Source organism: Rhinolophus sinicus, chromosome 17, assembly GCF_057876585.1.
Source record: "Rhinolophus sinicus isolate RSI-liver-muscle chromosome 17, RSI-T2T, whole genome shotgun sequence".
Lineage (NCBI taxonomy): Eukaryota > Metazoa > Chordata > Mammalia > Chiroptera > Rhinolophidae > Rhinolophus > Rhinolophus sinicus.
This window is the reverse complement of record NC_142517.1, coordinates 50,222,497-50,242,526: the sequence shown is the minus strand read 5'-3', so window position 1 is coordinate 50,242,526 and position 20,030 is coordinate 50,222,497. Positions and strand designations below refer to the sequence as shown.

General features: G+C 41.7%; 2 protein-coding genes across 3 annotated transcripts in view; both read right to left on the bottom strand.

Moving 5' to 3' along the window:
* Window positions 1-5,961, bottom strand: part of LOC148754768 (kininogen-1-like) — a 34,251-nt gene extending 28,290 nt beyond the window's left edge. Inside the window, 3 exon segments of the mRNA XM_088794507.1 lie at window positions 1,521-1,605; window positions 2,616-2,726; window positions 5,632-5,961. Coding sequence (XP_088650633.1) covers window positions 1,521-1,605; window positions 2,616-2,726; window positions 5,632-5,826 — 391 coding nt within the window. The 5' untranslated portion in view covers window positions 5,827-5,961.
* Window positions 5,962-9,368: 3,407 nt separating this feature from the next.
* LOC148754767 (histidine-rich glycoprotein-like) lies at window positions 9,369-19,541 on the bottom strand. 2 transcript variants are annotated; one of them, XM_088793867.1, is made up of 6 exons: window positions 19,327-19,541; window positions 17,565-17,615; window positions 16,629-16,719; window positions 15,248-15,414; window positions 13,871-13,951; window positions 9,369-10,767 (listed from the first exon to the last, which is right to left on the bottom strand). In XM_088793867.1, exons 1-6 carry the CDS (start codon window positions 19,519-19,521, stop codon window positions 9,976-9,978), a joined length of 1,377 nt encoding a protein of 458 aa, XP_088649993.1. In that variant the 5' UTR covers window positions 19,522-19,541; the 3' UTR covers window positions 9,369-9,975. The 2 variants fall into 2 exon arrangements, with proteins under 2 accessions (XP_088649993.1, XP_088649994.1); XM_088793868.1 differs by lacking the exon at window positions 9,369-10,767 and adding an exon at window positions 12,110-12,238.
* Window positions 19,542-20,030: the final 489 nt, after the last annotated feature.

Genomic DNA, 20,030 nt, shown 5'->3' with positions numbered 1-20,030 from the left:
AGAAACTTGGAGGGGAATTACATGGGGAAGGTGAGAAAATTACTTAAGGGAGAACAACAACAACAAAATAGATGAACCCAGAACATGAAAGGGGAGATGGAGAAAAGTCCAAAGGCTGGTTTGCCTGACATCAAGGGCAGCTCTGACAGGGGTAAAACAAGAGATGGAGCAGCAGCCTTTTGAGGGTGAAAGGAGTAGGGGAATATGTAAATGCAGTTTTTCTGAGTGACAGGATGATTTTCCACCTTGCCCCAACAATTCTAGAGTGATTTTTTTTTAATTAAAATAAAGATTTTAAATTTTGAATTATGGCCAAAATTGTTTCACATGAAGGATTGCGGAACTAGTACCTAGTAATTTCTGAAGGTGTGGCAAAGAGCTTTTCTCTCATAGTATATATTCTGTGTTCTGGATAATGTGAAAATTTGCTTATGAGATAGAGTTCTTAAACTGAATAATTAAAAGCCATTCCAAAAAAATTTAACTGCTTGTAATTTCTTTTGTGTTTTGAACTGTTTTTTGTTTTTTAATGCAACTTCTTGTAAGAGCTGAAACCCAAGGGATAAGGTTTCTGTGGTTTCATGTAGATGAGTAAGGCCAGGACAGAACAACAGCCATTCTGGTGAGGTTGAAGAATGTGGCTGAAGACGTTGTTCTGGAGCGTCATGTACTGAAACCCGATCTTGCAGAAGGCCAGCTCTGGGGTGACTTTTGTGACTGACATCACCTAGATGTGCCCATTCTTCCATATGTGGCCCCTCTGCCAAAGGAAGGAAGGAGCTAATGATAGTGGTTATATCTATTCATAAGTTGTTCCATACTTACAGGGTCTACTATACCAACTCTGCTACTTACTAGCTGTGGGATCTTGGGCAAGATACTTATTAACAGCTGTGGGCCTCAATTTCCTCATTTGTAAAATGGGGCTATTAATACTTTTCTGATAAAATTGTTGTGAAGTTAAGAATGTTAATACATGTAAAGTGATTAGAACCGTGGCTGGCAATAAGTGCTCAATAAATGCCAGCTGTTATTACTTTTATCCCGATCATCAATAATACATTATTATGGTCTACCTTTAGGCATGTCATCCAGTTTCAGTCTACAACAACCCTGTCCAGAGGGAATTACTATGATCCTCTTTATAGATAAAGAAAAGCGAAGCCAAAAAGGTGAAGAGGTTTTGAAAGATTCCACGCCAGGTCTGACCTCAAAGCCTGTGCTTTTCTCCTCCGAGGATGCTGCCTACAATTGAAGGCAGGGTTCACATCTTCTCATCCTTTCGCAGGGCCCTTGCACACACCTGCTACAGCGCTGCTCTCGGGAAGAGCCGGGATGATTGGCAGGAGCCTGGCCCCAACCTCAGGACTCTGCCACTCCAGTCCCCAACCCCCCACCAAGGCTGAGAGTGGCATCTCTACAGCTGTCCTCTGAAGGGAGTGTTTCCTAGACTGTGCTCCTGGTCCCCACACAGAAATAGTTCCTTTTCCCAGAGCAGCGCCACTGGATATATCTGTTACCTGGAGTAATCTGGCAGGTCTGGGTAGCCACAGAGAATTTCGTGTTCCCGCTCTTTGTCACGGTTGCTGTGCATTCTCCCGTGGCCTAAAAAATCAAACAAACAAACAAACAAACCATTTATCTTAATCTTTCAAATGGGAAGTACACCTAGGACTGTTGTGAAATATGGCTTTCCTTTCTTTATACACTTGCCAAGATATTTTCTAATAGAGCTTTGATATATAAGGATGAATGTGTTTATGACCAAATTATTATTATTTACAAGCCACTGATATGCAGGAGACATCAGAGGAGAAGCAGTATAAATGACGAGGCTTTAAAGTATGAGATTTTTGTTTCGAGTCCTGGAGATACGTCTTTTTCACCAACAAGGACACAAGCCCTAAAACCACCTTGCTGTAAACTCTCCTCTTGCCTTACCTTTCAACGTGAGTGCTCAAACTGTACACAGAACGTCAGTGTTTTCACATTAAAGAGGTGAATCCACGTATTGTGGAAAGAGTGGCTTGCTTCCTGGAAGATACCTTCTGCAGGCTCCCTTAATTAAGGCCAAACAACCAGCTGTGGTGTGGCCCGCGTATGTGAGGCGTTTGGTTAAGACAGCTGTTGTTCTTCAAACAAAGGTCTTGGTATAATGCATCTCCCTTAGTCTTCCAACAACTAGGTGAGGTCAATTTTATCTCCCTTTTACGAGGGAGTGTACTGGTTTAGAGTGGTCAGCCAGTTGGAGGCAGAGCAGGATTCGTACTTAGGCCTGTGCAATGGAAACACCCACTGTCTCCCCTCACCAGCCCTGATCGTGGCCCAAATATTGATTTGTTGTCTCTCTGGGCCCTGATCCACACGTCCCAATTTGTCATTAGAGCCCTCGTCTCGGGGGAGGATTTTATTTATATTTAACCTCTGACCTCTCCATGCATTTTCTGTCTGTGCAAGAACAGAGACATCAAGCATTTGACTGTTCTATACATTTAAGGGCTTATGTGCATCTCTCACAAACAGGCTCAACAATATTCATCATCCCCAGCACTAGTGAAAAGAATCTGGCAGGCTCGAGAAGAAAACTAGAGGTGTGGGAAATTCAACACACTTACAGCTTTCTCTGCAGCTTTGTAGTCACAGTCCTGCCAGGTTTTGCCACTTTTTACAGGACAGTCTCCCTCCTTGATTTGGTACTTGACAGCATAAACTATGTCATGGTTCTCCTGAAAAACAAACAAAGGGGGACCAAAGATATGGAGTAAGTCACCCAACTGACTCAGCAGCAAACCATTTGAGTGACACACAGTGATGAATGTTTTATCTTGATTTAATTCAACAAAAGCAAAACATTTATTAAAAGCACTGAAAGTTGTAAATACTTGCAAGAATGTCCATAACATATTTATAAATATATACAGAGGGTGCCACAAATGTATACACATTTTAAGAAAGGAAAAACTGTATTAATTATAATACTCAATATGTACCGATAACAAAAGATGAATACAAGTCACATTTGACTTCTGCAATCACAAGAGGTGCTCAGAGTGGTTACCATCAGCGTCCAGACACTTCTGATTACAGCAAACAACTGCTTGAGCATAGATAACATCTCTTAAAATGTATACACATTTTTTGGTGCTCCCGGTATTTTTTAAGTTACGAATCAGTATCCATAGTATTAGCCTATTTTTGTAGAAACCAACTTATATGTACATGTATGATTTGTAAAAGTCTGGAAAGTTATGCAGTAGAGCTGTTAAAATGGTTGTCTCTCTGTGGTAGGAGTATGATTGTTGTCACGAGGGAGTCTCTGCTTGCTGCGCCATTTGTCATGCGAGGCGGCCTGTGGAGTCTCTAATTCCGCTCCCCACATAAGAACGCAAGATATGGTTAGGCCAAAAAGCAACACCCACTGAGTCATAGGTAGGGAAGTCATACCACTATAGTCTCACAGAAAGCTGGAGCCACACGACCTGCAACCTGCTGTCAGCTTCTCTCCCTGCCACCCAAACGACTCACTAACCAACACAGCCACAGCAGTTATATTAGTGGCTAATTGGCTAACTAGTAACAGCTGATGGCCAGCAAGCCACAGCTGATGGCCATCTACTACCTGAGTCAGCACCTTTCCACATGAGGCCAAGAGCCTGGAAACTGCTCTCTGGGACTCTGTCCCCACAATTGTTTTTCTCTTTCTTCTTTAAACAAAAATTCCTGAATTACCTGAGTACTTTTTTTAAAACATAGTATATTACTTGTACAGTTATATAAAACAAAAAAGAGATCTTTCAATTTTGAAAAAAATGTTAACAGCTATTTCTGGATGATGGGATTAGTTATAGGAAATTTAGTATTTTTCTTTGCTTTCTTTGTTTTCTGCTTTTTCTAGCATGTCATGAAATAATGAATAAAACTTTTAAATGCAAAGGTGATGAGTTAGTTGAGCTTTCAGATGCAAAATCCTGACATGTGGAAGCAGTAAGTGACCTGAGAAAAGATGTTGTTCAGGCCCTCATTTTGCAGGTGAAAGGAGGCCCTGAGTAGATGGGGCATAGCTTAGGCAGCCTCCCACCTTGGAAAAGCACATCCCAGGTCGACTGACTCCCGGGGCAGTGCTCTCTGAGAGCCTGTGTGGGTCAGAGTGTTTGTGTCTGAGAGATGATGGAGTCAAACGAGAGAATCTCCAAGGTTCCTTCCAGGTCTCAGATTTTGATAAAGCAGATGACAGCAGTGGTATAGGAGATGCCCACATAGCAAAATAAAGAGCGATTCTAAGGACATTTACAACAAAAACTGACATTTGTGACGGATGCCAGCCAATGACGACAACACCCATAAAATGTTGCTGAGGGCACCAGGACTCCCATGACTGCACTAGTTTGTGAAATAGAACTGCTCGATTTTATTTTCAGGAAAAAAAAAATGTACACTGTGTTTTTTCTTTAACCTCATTATGTCAAATATCTGGATTTTTTTTTTCCACTGAAATAAAAAATTGCCTAACTATCAAGGAGACATAGAGAAATTTGCTAAAACTATTGAAAGATTTATATTTCTTGAAATCACACATCTTGTTAGCATTTGTTTTCAACCTGAGTGCATCAATCAGTGATAAAAAATATTAAAGAACAACTAGAAATTGGCTATTACCCTTGATGCATTTGGCCATATGGAGCTTATGGTAGATATTTTGTCTAATGCAGTAGAACCACGTGAATCTCACTTCTGAATTCTCCTCTTAGATGTACCCCTTCCCACTGAACCCTAACTTTATTGAGGTATAATTGACAAGTAAACATTGTATATATTTAAGGTGTATAATATGGTGATTTAATGCACATATAAATTATGAAATGATTACCCCAGTTAAGCTAATTAACACAGTATCACCTCACATAATTATTATCTTTGTGTGTGTGTGGTGAGAACACTTAAGATCTAGCCTTTTAGCAAATTTCAAATATACAATACAGTATTACTCACTCTAATCACCACGTTGTACATTAGTTCCCCAGAATCTATTCATCTTATAACTAAAAGCCTATATTGTTTGACCAGCTTCTCCCCATTTCCCTCACTCCACAGGCCCTGGCAACTACCTTTTTACTTTCTGCTTCTGTAAATTTGACTTTTTTCAATGCCACCTATAAGTAAGATCATACAGCATTCGTTAGATGTACCGTCAGAAGCACCCCCTCCCCGTTTGAGGTCCGGAGGTCTTTATATTTTAGTCTAAAGCTGGTCACACAGTAAATCCTCTTCTGAGGCCTGACTGAGTTCCTGGAGTCTCCCACTGTGCATGCAAACGACTCTTCCTACCTTTGTTTCATTTCACCCTAGAATACCGCTCCTCTGATTACCCAGGAAGCCAAACTTGGTGGTTGAGGACTGGTCATACCCTGCCTTCCAACCCCAGGCCAGAGAGTGGTGTTGGTCTTTTCTATGAGCTGTAAGCTTCTACCTTGTATTACAGTTCTTTGTTGATTGGTGATTGGTGATTGGTGATTGGTGATTGGTGTGTGTGTGTGTGTGTGTGTGTGTGTGTGTGTGTGTGTGTGTAAGACCTGGGCTCCAAGTGATAGCACAAATCCCAAATGACCTCAAGGTTAAACACAGCTCACTCACCGTCTTGATGACTTCTGTTATGCGGTACAATACAAACTGGTTGCCAGTTTCGTTTCTCTCGTTATACATCTTCAGAGCTGCGTCCACAGCCTTAAATATGTCTTCATCATTGCAGTCAATTTCTTGCGAGCTGTGCTCCTGCGGTAAAGTTGGTAGCAGCCTGGAGCAAAGGAAAAGGAGGGCAATTAACTTCATGATTTAAGTCTTTCTCTGGGAGTTTCACCAAGCATTGGGAGCTAACTTGGATGCTGATTTTAATTCTCTCCAGCCTCTTATATCCTCTGTCTCTCCTCTCTCTGCCTTAGCTCTCCAGGGTCCTGATTGGATTCCTGCTGCCATACACTATTTGCCTTGTTTTATACGGACAAATGACTGCTGAGTTACCCAAGCAGATTTCCTGGAAGTTGGAACGTTACAACACTGGGGCTGTTGTCCTGCGTGTTTACATTTGGGAAGTATGTGGCACATTTCCAGGTGATTGCAGAACTCTGCATAGCAAATCAGAGCAGACTCTAATAAAGGAGGAGAAAAAAAACCACCACCCACCTCTGTTGCTCCCTTCCCCAAAACCATTTATGAACGTCATTACATGCGACAAAAATGCAGCAGTGTGCAGACACCTTTCAGGAAAATTGCTTTGCAGGACGTCTAGTTGCAGAGAAGCAGGCTGCTACCAATCCTGGTCGTGCCTGGGGAGCCCGTGCACAGGGACATAGTGAGTGCAGGGAGGCTCACACCAGGACATTGGCACAACCGCAAATGAAAGATGGGCATCCTATCTGGTCTCTGGCCAAGCCAGCTTCGCTCCACTCAGTTGAATTAGGTGTAAAAAAGAAAATACCAGAGTGGAGGAGACAAGTGAGAAGCATAAGAAGGGATGGGTAGAGTGAAGCCCTGCTTAACCCTCTCCTTGCTCCTTATTTCTAGTTTGGTGAATATGGGGGTCTTGCATTCACCAAGCCTCAGTGATTTTTCTGATCAAGTTACACTATTATCATGTGTCTCCAAGTTAGACTTTTCAGGTATTTTTCTGATCAAGTTAGACTAAGAGTTAAAGATACGGGCTAGCCCTTAGTAGATGTTTGCTCCCAAATCTTACCCTTTTCCCCCAAAAAAGATGTTTGACTTCATGTTTGTTGTCAATAGGGTCCCTAGCTTGGCAATTTTGTCTCTCTGAGAGTTCTCGGAAAAGAGGGGTCAATGTGGGCTGAGTGGTGGCCTTGGCACCCAGTGGCAGGAACATGAGCTGGGCAGTAAGTCCAACGCCGATTCTAATCCAGCTCTGCTACTTAATTGCTATGTGATGCTGAACAAGTCAGGGTCATATAGCCTTTCTGAGCCTCAGTTTCCTCATCTGCAAAAGTGAAACAACATACTGCCTTAATGAGGTTTCTTGAGAAGTCAACGAGATAATATAGTTGTGGAGCCTGGTAATTAGAGCCTATAAATTATATCTAATATTAAAGTGAGATGGTTAAGGATCCCTGACTTACTGAAGCCTGACTTACAGTGCACAGTGATGGCAGAAGGTAGATTCTAGTGTGTTTGTCTGTGTGTGTGTGTGTGTGTGTGTGTGTGTGTGTGTGTGTGTATGGGTGTGGGGATGTAGGAAATAAAACTAAGATGAAAGAGACTTAGGCTGGGAAGAAAGAGGGGCCCGCAATGATGGAGAAGCTGGAGATGGGAGGGTGAGATGACTGATGGTGCACAGTCCAGGAGTGGAAAGGGGGACGAGGCTGACCACGGTGGGTGTTTCAAGTGCAGACTCAGAAGCAGGACTTGGCAGTGTACTCAGGCTGTATAATAAAGAGGAAAGAATGTGTTTTGGGAGGAGGCTGATGTGAATTCTAATCCCAGTCCCTCAATCTACTGACTGTAACAAACATTAAACATTCGTACTTTTTAGCTATCACATGACAAAAAAAATCTAGAAAAGGAGCAATCAACGGTATATTGTCTAAACCTGTAGCACAATGTAAGCTGACTAGACTAGGGATTGTTTCTTAGCCCATTATTCACCTGCAGAAACTGTGTTTGCACATTATAAATGCATTGAATGGAAATGAATTGAGACCCTTCAATCCGATGTTTTCCAGGTAATATTTTCAGTAACTCAGGCAATGTTGGTGAAAGCATAAATTATAAAACACGACTCAAATGTAAGTTATTGAGCTATGTAATTTTTTGGTCTTCCTGGATTTCACCTTTCTCTACTCTTTAGCAAAGCAGCCAAGCCTGTGTTCACCCCTCCATGACAGAATGTGACTCTGCAGGGCTGACATTCTGCAGGTGCCACACCGCTTGTTTATGGCAGGCCACGTTCTGACTGGTTTCTGTATCTGCTCTGGCTGGTCAGTGCTTGTGCCTTGTTGGTTATTACACATTTGGGCATTATCTTGTGGCTCCAGGAGATGAAATCTAGCTGTACTCCAAGGAGGAAAGGAAAATGGAGCTGCCACCATCACCATTTTTTAGAGAAGGAAGATGAGGCGCAAAGAGGTTTAATTACTTTCTTAGGGTCTTCTAGTCGATAAATTGTATATAGCCAGAATTTCTGGCTTTACAGGATTGTTGTGGTTTGGCAATGAGAAGCTGGGATTACAACCCACATCGGCCTCCTCCAAAGTCACAGTCTTTTCTATTTATTTTACGGTCTGAATACACTGCCAAGTCCTATTTTCCTTCCAGTTTTATTGAGAAATAATTGACATACATCACTGTATCAGTTTAAGATGTACAGCATGGAGCTTTGATTTACATAGTTTGTGAAAGGATTACCACAGGTTTAGTTAACACTGAATTGTGCCATAGACGCAATAAAAGAAAAAAAATTTCTCCTTGTGATGAGAACTCATAGGATCCACTTACTCTCTGAACAATTTCCCTACATATCACACAGCGATGTTAACTAGTCACCATGTTTTGCATCACATCACTAGTCTTATCGTAAAACTAAAAGTCTGTGTCTTTTGACCACCTTCCTTCAAGGCCTGTTCCAGAGTCTTCACTTGAAACACCCGCCATGATCAGCCTTTGCTCCTTTCCACTCCTCCTGGACCGCACACCATCAGTCACCTCCTCCCTCTCCCACCTCCAGCTTCTCCAGCACTGTGGGCCCCTTTCTTCCCAGCCTAAGAACTTACCCAAGTCTCTTTCACGCTTATTTTCCTTACCCCCCTCCCAATCAGAATCTACTGCTGCCATCACCACACACCTGAAACTGCTTCAGTAAGTCACAGAGAAAGAATCTAAAGTCTTATTAGCTCATGTCTAAATGCTGGAGCCTGATTTGGGAAGAAGGGAAAAGAAAGAGGATTCAAATGTGGAAAAAGAATCCGCTGGCACCAAAAATGAATAAAGACAAATTTCTGAGACAGAGAGCCCCAGCCTGGGAGGTGATATGAGAAGAGCAGAGGGGTCTGGGGGTCTGGAAGCAGAGGACACCTTTGCCCTGCTTGCTGGACATGTAGCCTGCAAGGCAGCAAGACCCCAGGCAGAGAACAGCTACATGGTATCTCTTGGCAGTCACGTCCATCAGCAGTCTTACGGAGACTCCTATATCGCCAGTTTGATATAGACGTAGCAGATGAACTAGACTCAAAGAGTGGTGTGAACAGGGTAGTAAACATCCCTCAGACCTGGTGGATTGGTGATGGAGATTCAGACTTCCTTCTCGTGCCCACCACCCAAACACCTTGGCATTATGTAAGACTCTTGCACTGTGGCACAATTTTGTGTGGGAAGCAGCAGGAGGAACTGCAAGAAAGACTGAGGTTAAGTTTCCTATTAGCCCAGTATGAAGGCAACCTGAAGTAGGAATTAATGTGTTCTTAAAAATACAGTGATATTTCTGGTGCACCTGAATGTATGGTCCATGCCTGTGAACATCTTTGTAAATTATACCCCAAGCTTTGTTTGCTTCATAATTAAATTTAGAACTTATTTTTTTCCAAAAATAAATTTAGAGGAATACAAATAGGAGTAGGAGAGAACTTGGATCACTTTTTATAACAATAACCCTTACCTAATAATACATAGCTTCTTGGTACGCCCAGCTACAGCGTAAGTACTAATAGAGGAAAGATGTAGAATTAAAGGAGTGAAGTCGAGGAAATAAAGAAATTCTGAGGATCAGAGATTTGCCTCAAATGGTATATTGGCCAGTGGGGAATGAACTTCTGACTTGTGGGACCTAGATCTTTCCTTTCTCCATTTGGCTCTTGTCATGCTGTCTTCTCCCCCACCCACAGCTTGTCCTATCCTGAATATGAAAGTAAAGTTGAAATGATTGTAATTTTGATTCTGTTACTGGTTACGTTTTATTTATGGTTCTAATTCAGAATATTATTGATTTTTCAAGGAACTCAGATTGTCTTTTGGAAATGTATATGCAAAAAACTTCAAGACTTGTGGAAACTCACTCTTGAACGTCCCTGGACATGATTCAGAGGCTGATTGAGGGAAGGGCTGAATTTCTCGCTTTAGAGGATTGTTGTGATTTGGCAATGAGAAGATGGGAAAATTGGCTTCGGGAAGAGGAAGGGTTTCACCTTTCTTTAGTGGAGGGAGTCGGTAAACGTATCCAATTTGTCTCCATTTGAAGGGAAAGTGTCCTTTACCTGGACCTCTTTCTTCTGAGTGCCTTGGTGGTGGGCCATGGCCCCAGCGATGGTGATCTTGGGAATATCGGCTATAGGGAGGTGGGTCACAGGGTCCACGGTCATGGAAATCATGGCCATGGGGATGGTGTCCATGTGGACGGTGTCCATGTGGACGGTGTCCATGGCGATGGTGTCCATGGGGACGGTGTCCATGGGGATGGTATCCATGGGGATGGTGCTCACTGGAACTATGATTATGAGGGGGTGTATCGGTGCCATTGGTGCCAAAATAGGGAGGATGACATCTTGAAGGGGGCAACACTGGAGGAGCTCCTGATTGAAACTGTGGCCTGTCTGAGTGACTTTTGTCTTCTAGAGGAGGTGGGCATCCAAGTTGATGTGGCTTGTGAGGATGGTGGTAATCTCTGGGTCTCTTGGGCTTAAATGAAGGCTTGCCAGCAGGAGAATGCTCATGCCCACCAGAGTAGGGTAGATGGTCCAGATGGGCTTGTACAGCACTGATGTTTCTATGTTCCTGGTGAAGGACACAGAAGAGTGAACACCATCATAGGATACAAAAGGAGAAGTTAGATATTTAAATTGATTTAGACTAATGGCCCTCACACTTGTAGATTCCACAAATCAACTGAAAAAGTAGAATACCAAAAGAGCATTCTCAAATTTTTATCTAGCCAAGTTGACATTTAAAATACAAACAAAACTATCACCTACCACCATCATTATTTCACAATAGGAATAATATTTTGATAACACAAGAATCAGAAAGATAATCTCAGAGTAAACAATGGTCCTTTAAGTGAAAAATGTTATATCACGAAAAGCTTTTCTTACTATTTTCATTTTTCTCATTTCAACATAAAGTGGTGAAATTATGTTACACAAGAACAGTCATCAGTTGACCAATATTTGTAAAACTAGTGCCTTATAATTTAGATTCTCAACAGAGTTCTGAGGCTCCATAGTAAAGGATCTCTTATTCCTAAAGGACGAGCACCTCACCTCTTCACTCTGCTTGTTCAGGTTTTAATTTTTTTGAAAAATCTATACAGCCATTTTCATGGTGACAAACCTGCTCCCTCCTATTTTGGGATTTGGCACATGGATGTTTAGTTTATTTTCAGTTTTTTGTTTTGTTCTGACAAAAAGATACTGTGAAGAATATCTGTGTGTAGAACAAGGGATTTTACACACAGATATTCTTGTAAAATGCTGTTTTACGTCTTATTATATATACCTTTATATAATAAATTTAAGGCTAATTTAGTCCCCTTAGATTCTAGGCCTAAGACTAAAACTAGGAATTATAAACTCTCAGCACTGGAGTCCTGACTATAAGGGCCATTTTCAAATTAATTAAAGGTTGATTAAATCGGTCAAGATTTTACTTTTCTGACAAATCTTATCCCTTCCCAGTTCTTGGGGAAAATTGCACACTTTTTGTGTCATGTCAGGATTTGCACTACTTTTCCCAGGGACTATTCTCTGTATTTCTCCCCACGCCCACCACATTTCATCTCTCTCATTTATCTCTCTCATTTATCTCTCTCATTTATCTCTCTCATTTATCTCTCTCATTTATCTCTCTCATTTATCTCTCTCATTTATCTCTCTGCCTCTCTGCCTCTCTGCCTCTCTGCCTCTCTGCCTCTCTGCCTCTCTGCCTCTCTGCCTCTCTGCCTCTCTGCCTCTCTGCCTCTCTGCCTCTCTGCCTCTCTCTCTCTCTCTCTCTCTCTCTCTCTCTCTCTCTCTCTCTCTCTCTCTCTCACACACACACACACACACACACACACACACACACAGAGCCATAGAACAAAATACACTATGTGTGTGAAAATATCACTTAATATGGCCCTCCTCATGACAAAACCTGCTTAGGAAACCCATCTTAAGTTGAAGACTTTACAGTTTATGACAATATCTTTTGGACTTTCTATGTCAGAGGTTCCTACATCATAGGACAAATCTGCTCTGCAGAACCCAAGGACCTTTAAAGAAGAGGGAAACGTGTGTACATGAGCAGGAGATTTGGGAAAAGTACAGTTTTCAAAGGTTTTCTTTCCAATTTGCTGTGCTTCTCTTCCATGAATGGTCACCACCACTGGGCTTTCCCATGGGTGGTGGTGAGAAATAACACGTCATTGATGCCTTGACTTTAACCAACCCTTCAGCACTGAAGTCCAGAGCTGCCTGTGCGTAGAGAGAATGAAGTGCGGTGCAAAAGAGGGATTTGTACAACTTTAACTTGTTCCTTGCAGGGACGTATTGGAAAGGAAGGAACCACTATAAAGTTTGCATGGACCCTGTCAAAGTGACTGTCTGCTGGCCCTACCCTAAGCACAGAGGTTTCAACTGGCTGGCACCACTGTGCCCCAGAGGTCCCTAAACCCAGCTGTGAAAGTTAGACTAGGACAAGAAAAAAACTCTTTTTTAGAAAAGACTGTTAAGCATTGAGGTACTGAGTACAGTTTTGGAGTCAGACAGGTCTACGTTAATCCTGGCTTCATCATTTACCGGTTTTGTGAGTTTAGGCAAGTTGCATAAAATTCCTGAGACTCAGTCTTTGTCTGTAAAATGGGTACAATACTATCTACCCATAAACCTGAGAAGGCTTAATTAAATGAAATAATGATGTAAAACACTGAGCGCTGAACTCTTTTCCAGCCGCCATGTTTCTGCACTGGGTTTGCTAAGCCCACACCAAAATAATTAAGGGTTTGTGGGGATAGGAGTGGGGGAGGAAAGTGTCTTTTTTGATGGCCACTAAGCAGGATTCTATAGCTACTTAGGTAGAAATGTTGAACAGCCAGAAAGGAAATAGTGAATGCTACCTCTCTTCTGGCCCTAGAGAACGTGCTGTTAAACTCCAGAAAAATCCTGGACTTGAAATCAGAAGGCCACCACTAAAATCCTGTGCCCTCACACTTTCTAGCTAAGTGCCCTTAGGTAAGTGTCTAAGTCTCTAGGCTCTTCTGTCACAGGGAAATGGAGGCAGACACTTGTTTCTCCTCAGTGGGGTTGTCACAGGGCTCCAACAAGACAGTATATGTGGAGGTGTTTTGTAAACTCTAAGTTACCATACAAATACTGAGAAACATTAATAAGATCTTCTTGCAGGTACATAAGTATCAATTTATAAATGATTTGGAGAAAAATCCCACTGGGCTGAGCATAGAAATGGATTCTAAACTCAGCTTGGTTTGAACATTGGGCAAAACCTTTCCTGTGCGGAGCCTCAGTTACCTTCCCATTTGTCAAATCGAGAAGTAAATGAAGAATAAATGAGATGCCGTGAATGAAAGCAGCCATGGGTGCAGGTTCCTGATACAATCAAGTTATTGGGTTTAGCTAAGTCTTTAATCCCCATGTTTAAATAACTTGGTGTTAAGTTTTGGTTTATGTCACATATATTTATAAAATAATATTCTCACAATTCACTTAACTTCTCTGTGCCTCAATTTCCTCATGTGTAAATCAGGGGTAAAAATCGCATCTAGTTCATAGGATGGTGGTGGGGGTAATAGGCTATCATATGTGTAATGCACTTAGCAGGTTACCTGGCACATAGTGAGTGGTCTCTAAATGTCACTTCGTATTTCGCAGACATCTAGTATACTCACATTAGTGTGTCTAGGAAAATGGTGGCTGGAGCAGTTCCTCACAGAGAAGTCCACATAGTAATTGGTTCTTTCCTCTCCTCTCTAGAACAAATTGGATCAAAGCAGTTTCAGGAACATTTAAAAAAAGGGGGGGGGGGGGCAGTAGATACCTACTATCCTAATATACAGTAAAGTACTAAGAAGATTCAAAATCAGCAATGTATGCCATTTTTCTTACAGTCTCTGCCTTTTGAAATGTATTACATAAGTGATAAAGTGAATACTATTTCATTGAAAAGTTTCAAATAATACAAAAATAATCAAGCATAGTATGAAAACTCACCCTTCTGTACCCTGGTCTCTCCTTCTCAGAGGTACCACTACCATCCATTTGATGGATTTTTCCTTCTCACCTTTTTCTAAATAGGCTGTGCATATACACCTATATCTAATTAATGTAAAGGGGCTCATAGTCTAAGTATTGTTCCGTTACCTGCTTTTTCTCCTAGCAATACAACATGAAACTCGTTTCAATGCATATAGGTCCAAACATGCTTTTTAGTAGTTGCATTGTATTCATTCTCTTGCTTGCATGCACCATAATCTATCTAACTTTGTGTTTTCAAAATGCAAGACAACCTCAACTAGCGGCTCGACAAGACCACTCTGGGTGGAAGGCACTTGGGACGCTGAACTGGGAGGAACCAATTCCAGCCATACCACTGGGTGTGGTGAGGTACCGTGTTTCCCCGAAAATAAGACCTAGCCGGACAATCAGCTCTAGTGCATCTTTTGGTGCAAAAATTACTATAAGACCCAGTATTATATTTTAATATATCATAACTGATATGATATTATATTACATTACATTATATTATATTATACCCCGTATTATATTGTATTGTATTGTATTGTGTTGTATTGTATTGTATATTATATTACATTATATTATATATTACCCAGTATTATAGTAAAATAAGACCGGGTCGTATATTAATTTTTGCTCCAAAAGACACATTAGAGCTGATTGTCCAGCTAGGTCATATTTTCAGGGAAACACCGGTAGTTTCTCTGACCCTCACTTTTCCATCATAATACAAGGAGATTAGGACCACATGATTTTAATGACTCTAATATGCTCTCTGTCTTTTCCTCTTTTTGCTTGGGTTTTTCCTCTTCTCTTAGATATTCACACTCTCTGCAACTCCAAAATACGAAAATCTGCAGAAGAACAGTTCTGTGGTATCTACTGACTGTTGTTGAGGCTGCAACAGGGGCCTCAATTTAAAAAGCAGCTGGCGGAGGGAGGCCTGTGGAGAGTCAGAGCTGCTGAATTTTGCACCTGCCCGGTTAGAGCCTGGGCCCTCACACTGTAGCTGGGCGTTGATGGAGACTCACCACTCTTACAACTCTCTCCACCTGGTCCACTCTGAAAAAGGCAAAGTCATCACTCTTCCTTTTGTATTTCTCAAGGGCCTTGTCTGCCTGTTTTCTGTAGAGCTCAGTGTCCTCAAAGAAATCGAAGAGTACGGGGCTGTCTTTAGTGTTGGCCAGTGCAGAAGAGACTGGAGAGAGAAGATGGCAGTTCTGTGGTTACTGGGTTGCAAACAGCAATGTCAATGCTGGGACTAAATACATGTAAGCACGGGGGCAAGGATAACAACAGCTTCCATTTTCCAGATGGGCAAATTGAGGATTGAAGGGGCTAAGAAACGTGTTCCAGATCAAATCAGGCATTCAGCAGCAGAGCTATAAACTAAACGCAGATGCTTCTGATGCTCAAGCCTCTGTTCTGACTGGATTCACGATGCTTCCCCATCATCCATAAAGTGTTACTATTTTAACGAACTCTTCCTGTCTCTGCCAAGGAGGGAGAGGCATCATCAACATGAAGTTTTGCCCAGAGAACGGAGAAGATGCAGCTCAATCTTTCTTTAAGGTAATCTCCTGAAGGAGATGCTTGACTGTTGAATTCTTCTATATTGAATCATGTTGAGATTTGCTATTACTGAAGGATTGTGTGATCATTCTTTTTGGAAAGTAAATAAAAAGCTCATGGACTTCAGAGTCAATACTTGTGGGATAGGATCATGTTCCCTACATTTGGCTGTGATCCTAAGGCCAAGTCGTTGATCCTCTTTGAAACTCAGTTATTTTGTCTCTAAAACAGAGAGTACCATAACCTTTACTACATAGACTTGTTGTGAGATTAAATGATATAACATACGTATAACTGCTTTGTAAACTGTAGCGTTAATGTATAACTTTTAGATGTGGACGTCAATACTTACTGAGTGCGAAGTACTTTGCAAGTGAACTACACAGACTGTCTTATTTAATTCTAACAAAGACTGGAAGGGCTAATATTATTACTATCCTCATCTGAGCATAGTTTGAGGCTATCCTCAACTGAGGAAAGCTAAAAGAGGGTAAATAACTTGCCCTCAAGACCATTCAACTAGGAGTGATAAGGTTGGGATTCAAACTCAAGCAAATCTGACCTCAGAGCCCATGTTCTCTACAGCTATACTACCATGCTATACTACCTCACATAGATTTCTACTTTTGTGTATTGCATTTCTTTAAAGGAAAGCGCACCAATAACGGGGAAAACTTCTCCCTTGTCTTCTCAAGGGAGTGAGTATTAATCAAGTCTGTGAGGGCAGGGAGCATTTCTGACATGTACATCGTAAGTTATTATGTTATGATTGAATTCTGTGTTGATGGAGAATTAGTAGAATTAGACTAGAATAAGTAGCACTTCAACAGATTTCCATACCAGAACTTGTGGTGCAGTTGAAGTCATTCACTCTAAGATCCTGAGATTCATTCAAACATGTTGTAGCTATTACCTTACATTGTCCAATCACCTGTAAGCAAAAGGAGTTTGTCATTGCATACTGCTTTCCTCAGGTGGAATATGCAGAAAGAAAAAAAAGATGTAACATACTTCTACTATACATTTAAAATTTATTTATCGTTTCTCTCAAAAAATCCTGTCCCAATACCCATATTTTCTTAATCTGCTTCTCTGTGTTGGGTGCTATAGGCATCGAAAGCCCTCATGATAACCAGAGAGAAACTGTTTAAATGCATCATGGCCACATCCCAAACATTTTCAAGGGGAAAAATTGCTGAAACTTCTAGGTATGCAAATGGCTTATTTTCTGGAACTGAAATATTAGACCTGTGCTTGTTCATTTTTGTGTTCTCTCGTGGCAGACAACTTGGGATCTTAGTACCCATGTGCAATGTACAGAGCAAAACCGTCTTCCTCATGATAGTTGCAACTTATCCTTTTGGCTATTCCTGCGAATGGGACCAGTCTTTATAGGACACAGTTACAAGTTCTGGTTTCCTAGACCCACAGACTGTCAGGTCCAGAAGTGACCTTAGAGTCCATCTATTCCAAACCCGTCATCTTATTTTACAGCTGGGGATATGGAAGTCTAATGACCTTAGGTGATTTGCCCAAGGTCTCACAGCTGCTCATGCTATCCCATGGGTCCACAACCCACTGACTCGTCTTGCCCTGGGTTCCCAGATATGGCTCGCAGGAAAATATTACTCAAGGCCAACATAATCTTTATGAGTCAAAAGGTGGAAGTTGCTCTTACTCTTTTGCTGTGTTAGTGTTGGCACACAGCTGCCCTAAGTAAGCAGAGTACACAGAAGTCAAGAATGATAAGAGGAAGATGGTAGAATGTTTACTTACTATATCAGAAGGACGTCTAGAAAAAGCTGGCTCACAGTCATTCCGTATTTCCTGGATTGGACTGGACAGTCAGATTCTTTCACATTAAAGGTTAAATAATAGACAGTTTTAGATTCTTGAGGAATTCCAAGAAAGCAACAGGTGAGTAGTATGCGAGAGCGACTAAATAAAAGCAATCTCTTTATTTTTCAAACAGAATTCTTGCTCCTTTCAAAATAATTGTCAATGTCTACGTTTTTGTCATGTGATATATTCATTTGAATAAATAGCTTCAAAGAATTACTTACAAATGTTCTTTTCAACTAGTTGTTATGTTGCTTCTGCCCATGAGCTTTAGGAAGCAATCACTAAATAGCAGTGTTGGTTTGGGTGGAGGTGTTGAAGATAGAAGCCTAGAATTATAATGCTGACAGGCACATCATGAGCTCCAGTCTATATGTGGAGCTGTGTCTTCTCACCCAGCTCTATTCCTGAACTTGAATATCTTGCCATGATTTCAACTTGCCCAAAGCTAAAACCACTCTCTTTTCTTACAAACCAGCTCCCTTTCTCTACTTCCCTTGTCTTTTGTCAGTAGCACCATTAATTATTTATTGCCTTAGTCTTTGGCTTGAAAAAAATGTGACATAGACTTTGATTTCTTCCTTTGCTGTTGCTATCGAGTCACCAGGCCTCAAATGGTCTTTCTCTTACACATTATCCACTGCCCTAAAACCCACGGTCTGATCTGATCCTAATTTCCTCTTTCCTGAACTCAAAAAATGGTTTTCTAGTTCCTGTCCCTGTCACTTGCATCCATCTCCCCAGGCACATTCTGCCCCCTCCCCAACCACCCACCATTTATACCACCACTCAGAGGTAGCACTGTGCCAACTCAGCCTGGGTCCTAAATGTGGCAAAGAGCCTGGAACTGGACTAATGGTCACTAAATTGCTGGCTGAATCCTAAATTCCTGCACTCTTGTTCTCTGCAACCTACTGCCTCCATCTATAATGCTTTAACAAGTATAATCCCTCTGCTTGTCCTCTGTGGTGCTCCATGGTCTGGCCTCCCTCATTTTAGTGGTTCCATCAAAGGGTAGGTTATGTTAGGAGGCTGGAGAGGGAAGCCTCCCTCCATAATCTCTACCGTAAGTCCTCAAACCCACTCCGAATAAGCATCTAATCTAAGTGAAGACAGTAGGCTTGCTTTGCTTCAAGGTAAGGCTACAATCTCCCTCCCAACCTGATGGCTACTCCAAAGCCCACATAGAACTTCTGGAATACCCCTACTTATGTTTCATTACTCCCTAACACCTACCTTCCTGATTCCCTAACCACACAGAGGTGGTGTGCCTGGAATTCTCCTGGAATGCCATCTTCCTATTCAAATTCTGCTTATTCTTCAGGGCCCAAATGAAGGCTTCTCCCAGCCAGTCTTAACAGATCTCCTTTCATTAGTTTGCCTATGTGCATGTGAGCTGGTTATTACTTCCTTGAGGGCAAGGCCCACAGTTTATTCTAATTTTTCTCTTACAGTTCTTAGCATTTGATTGGGCTCAGCATCAATGCTTATTAAGTACGTACAGACTGATTCATAGTTAAGGATATACTATAACAAACATTAGTTTCAAAGAAAGAAAAACAGCAGTCTCGAGCAGCAGCAGAATCTAAACAGAAAACTCTGACTAAAGGGTTGTGCGAAGCAGCAGTCTTAGGGGTGACAGTCACATTGCCCTGGTGCGTGGTCCCCCACCTCATCTCTGCCATTGGCAATTCCTCACCACTTCGTCCAAGTGGGCATCCGCGACCCGCAGCAACTGGAAAAGGTAGCCATTCTGACGTCCTTTATTGATCAGATCTAGAGCTTTCCCAGCCAGGGGCCCAGTAGCATTGCAATCTGTGGGACTCAAAGCACAGGAATACTGCAGCGTGATCAAGAGGGACCAAAGCAGAGCTGTAGCGAATGCCTTCATCATGTTAAAATGTGAAAACTGTCACTCACTGTGGTATATCACAGCAGAGAATTAGATACAGACTTTCTAAAACACACACACAGCACATGCCATTGATTAAACAAAGTTTTTATACGTTTTTGTTGTATAACTGGGGATGTTCACCTTGACCCCTGGTTAAAATGTCTGTCAACATGCTGTAAATGATTAATGGGTTCTGGGGACAGGAAGTTGAGACATGCCACTAGTGAGTGGGGGAAACTGTGATCTGCACAAATCTGGATATTTCTAGTAGGCAGCAGATCCAAAGTGTGTTTTTTACCACAAGCATTGGTGAGGGGGATGGAAATAAAGTGATTTTCCTCCATCTGTAGCCTATCTCAGCCAGAAATTTCCATCATCAGTTCCCTCTTTGAATTATGTCGCAAGAAGCCCTCAGTAAAGCGCAGCTGCATTGTTTAAGGGAGGTAATGTGTTAAACGTTTACGCCGTACAAGGAACTGAGCTCAGGTAGAAGAGAATGATTAAGAGTC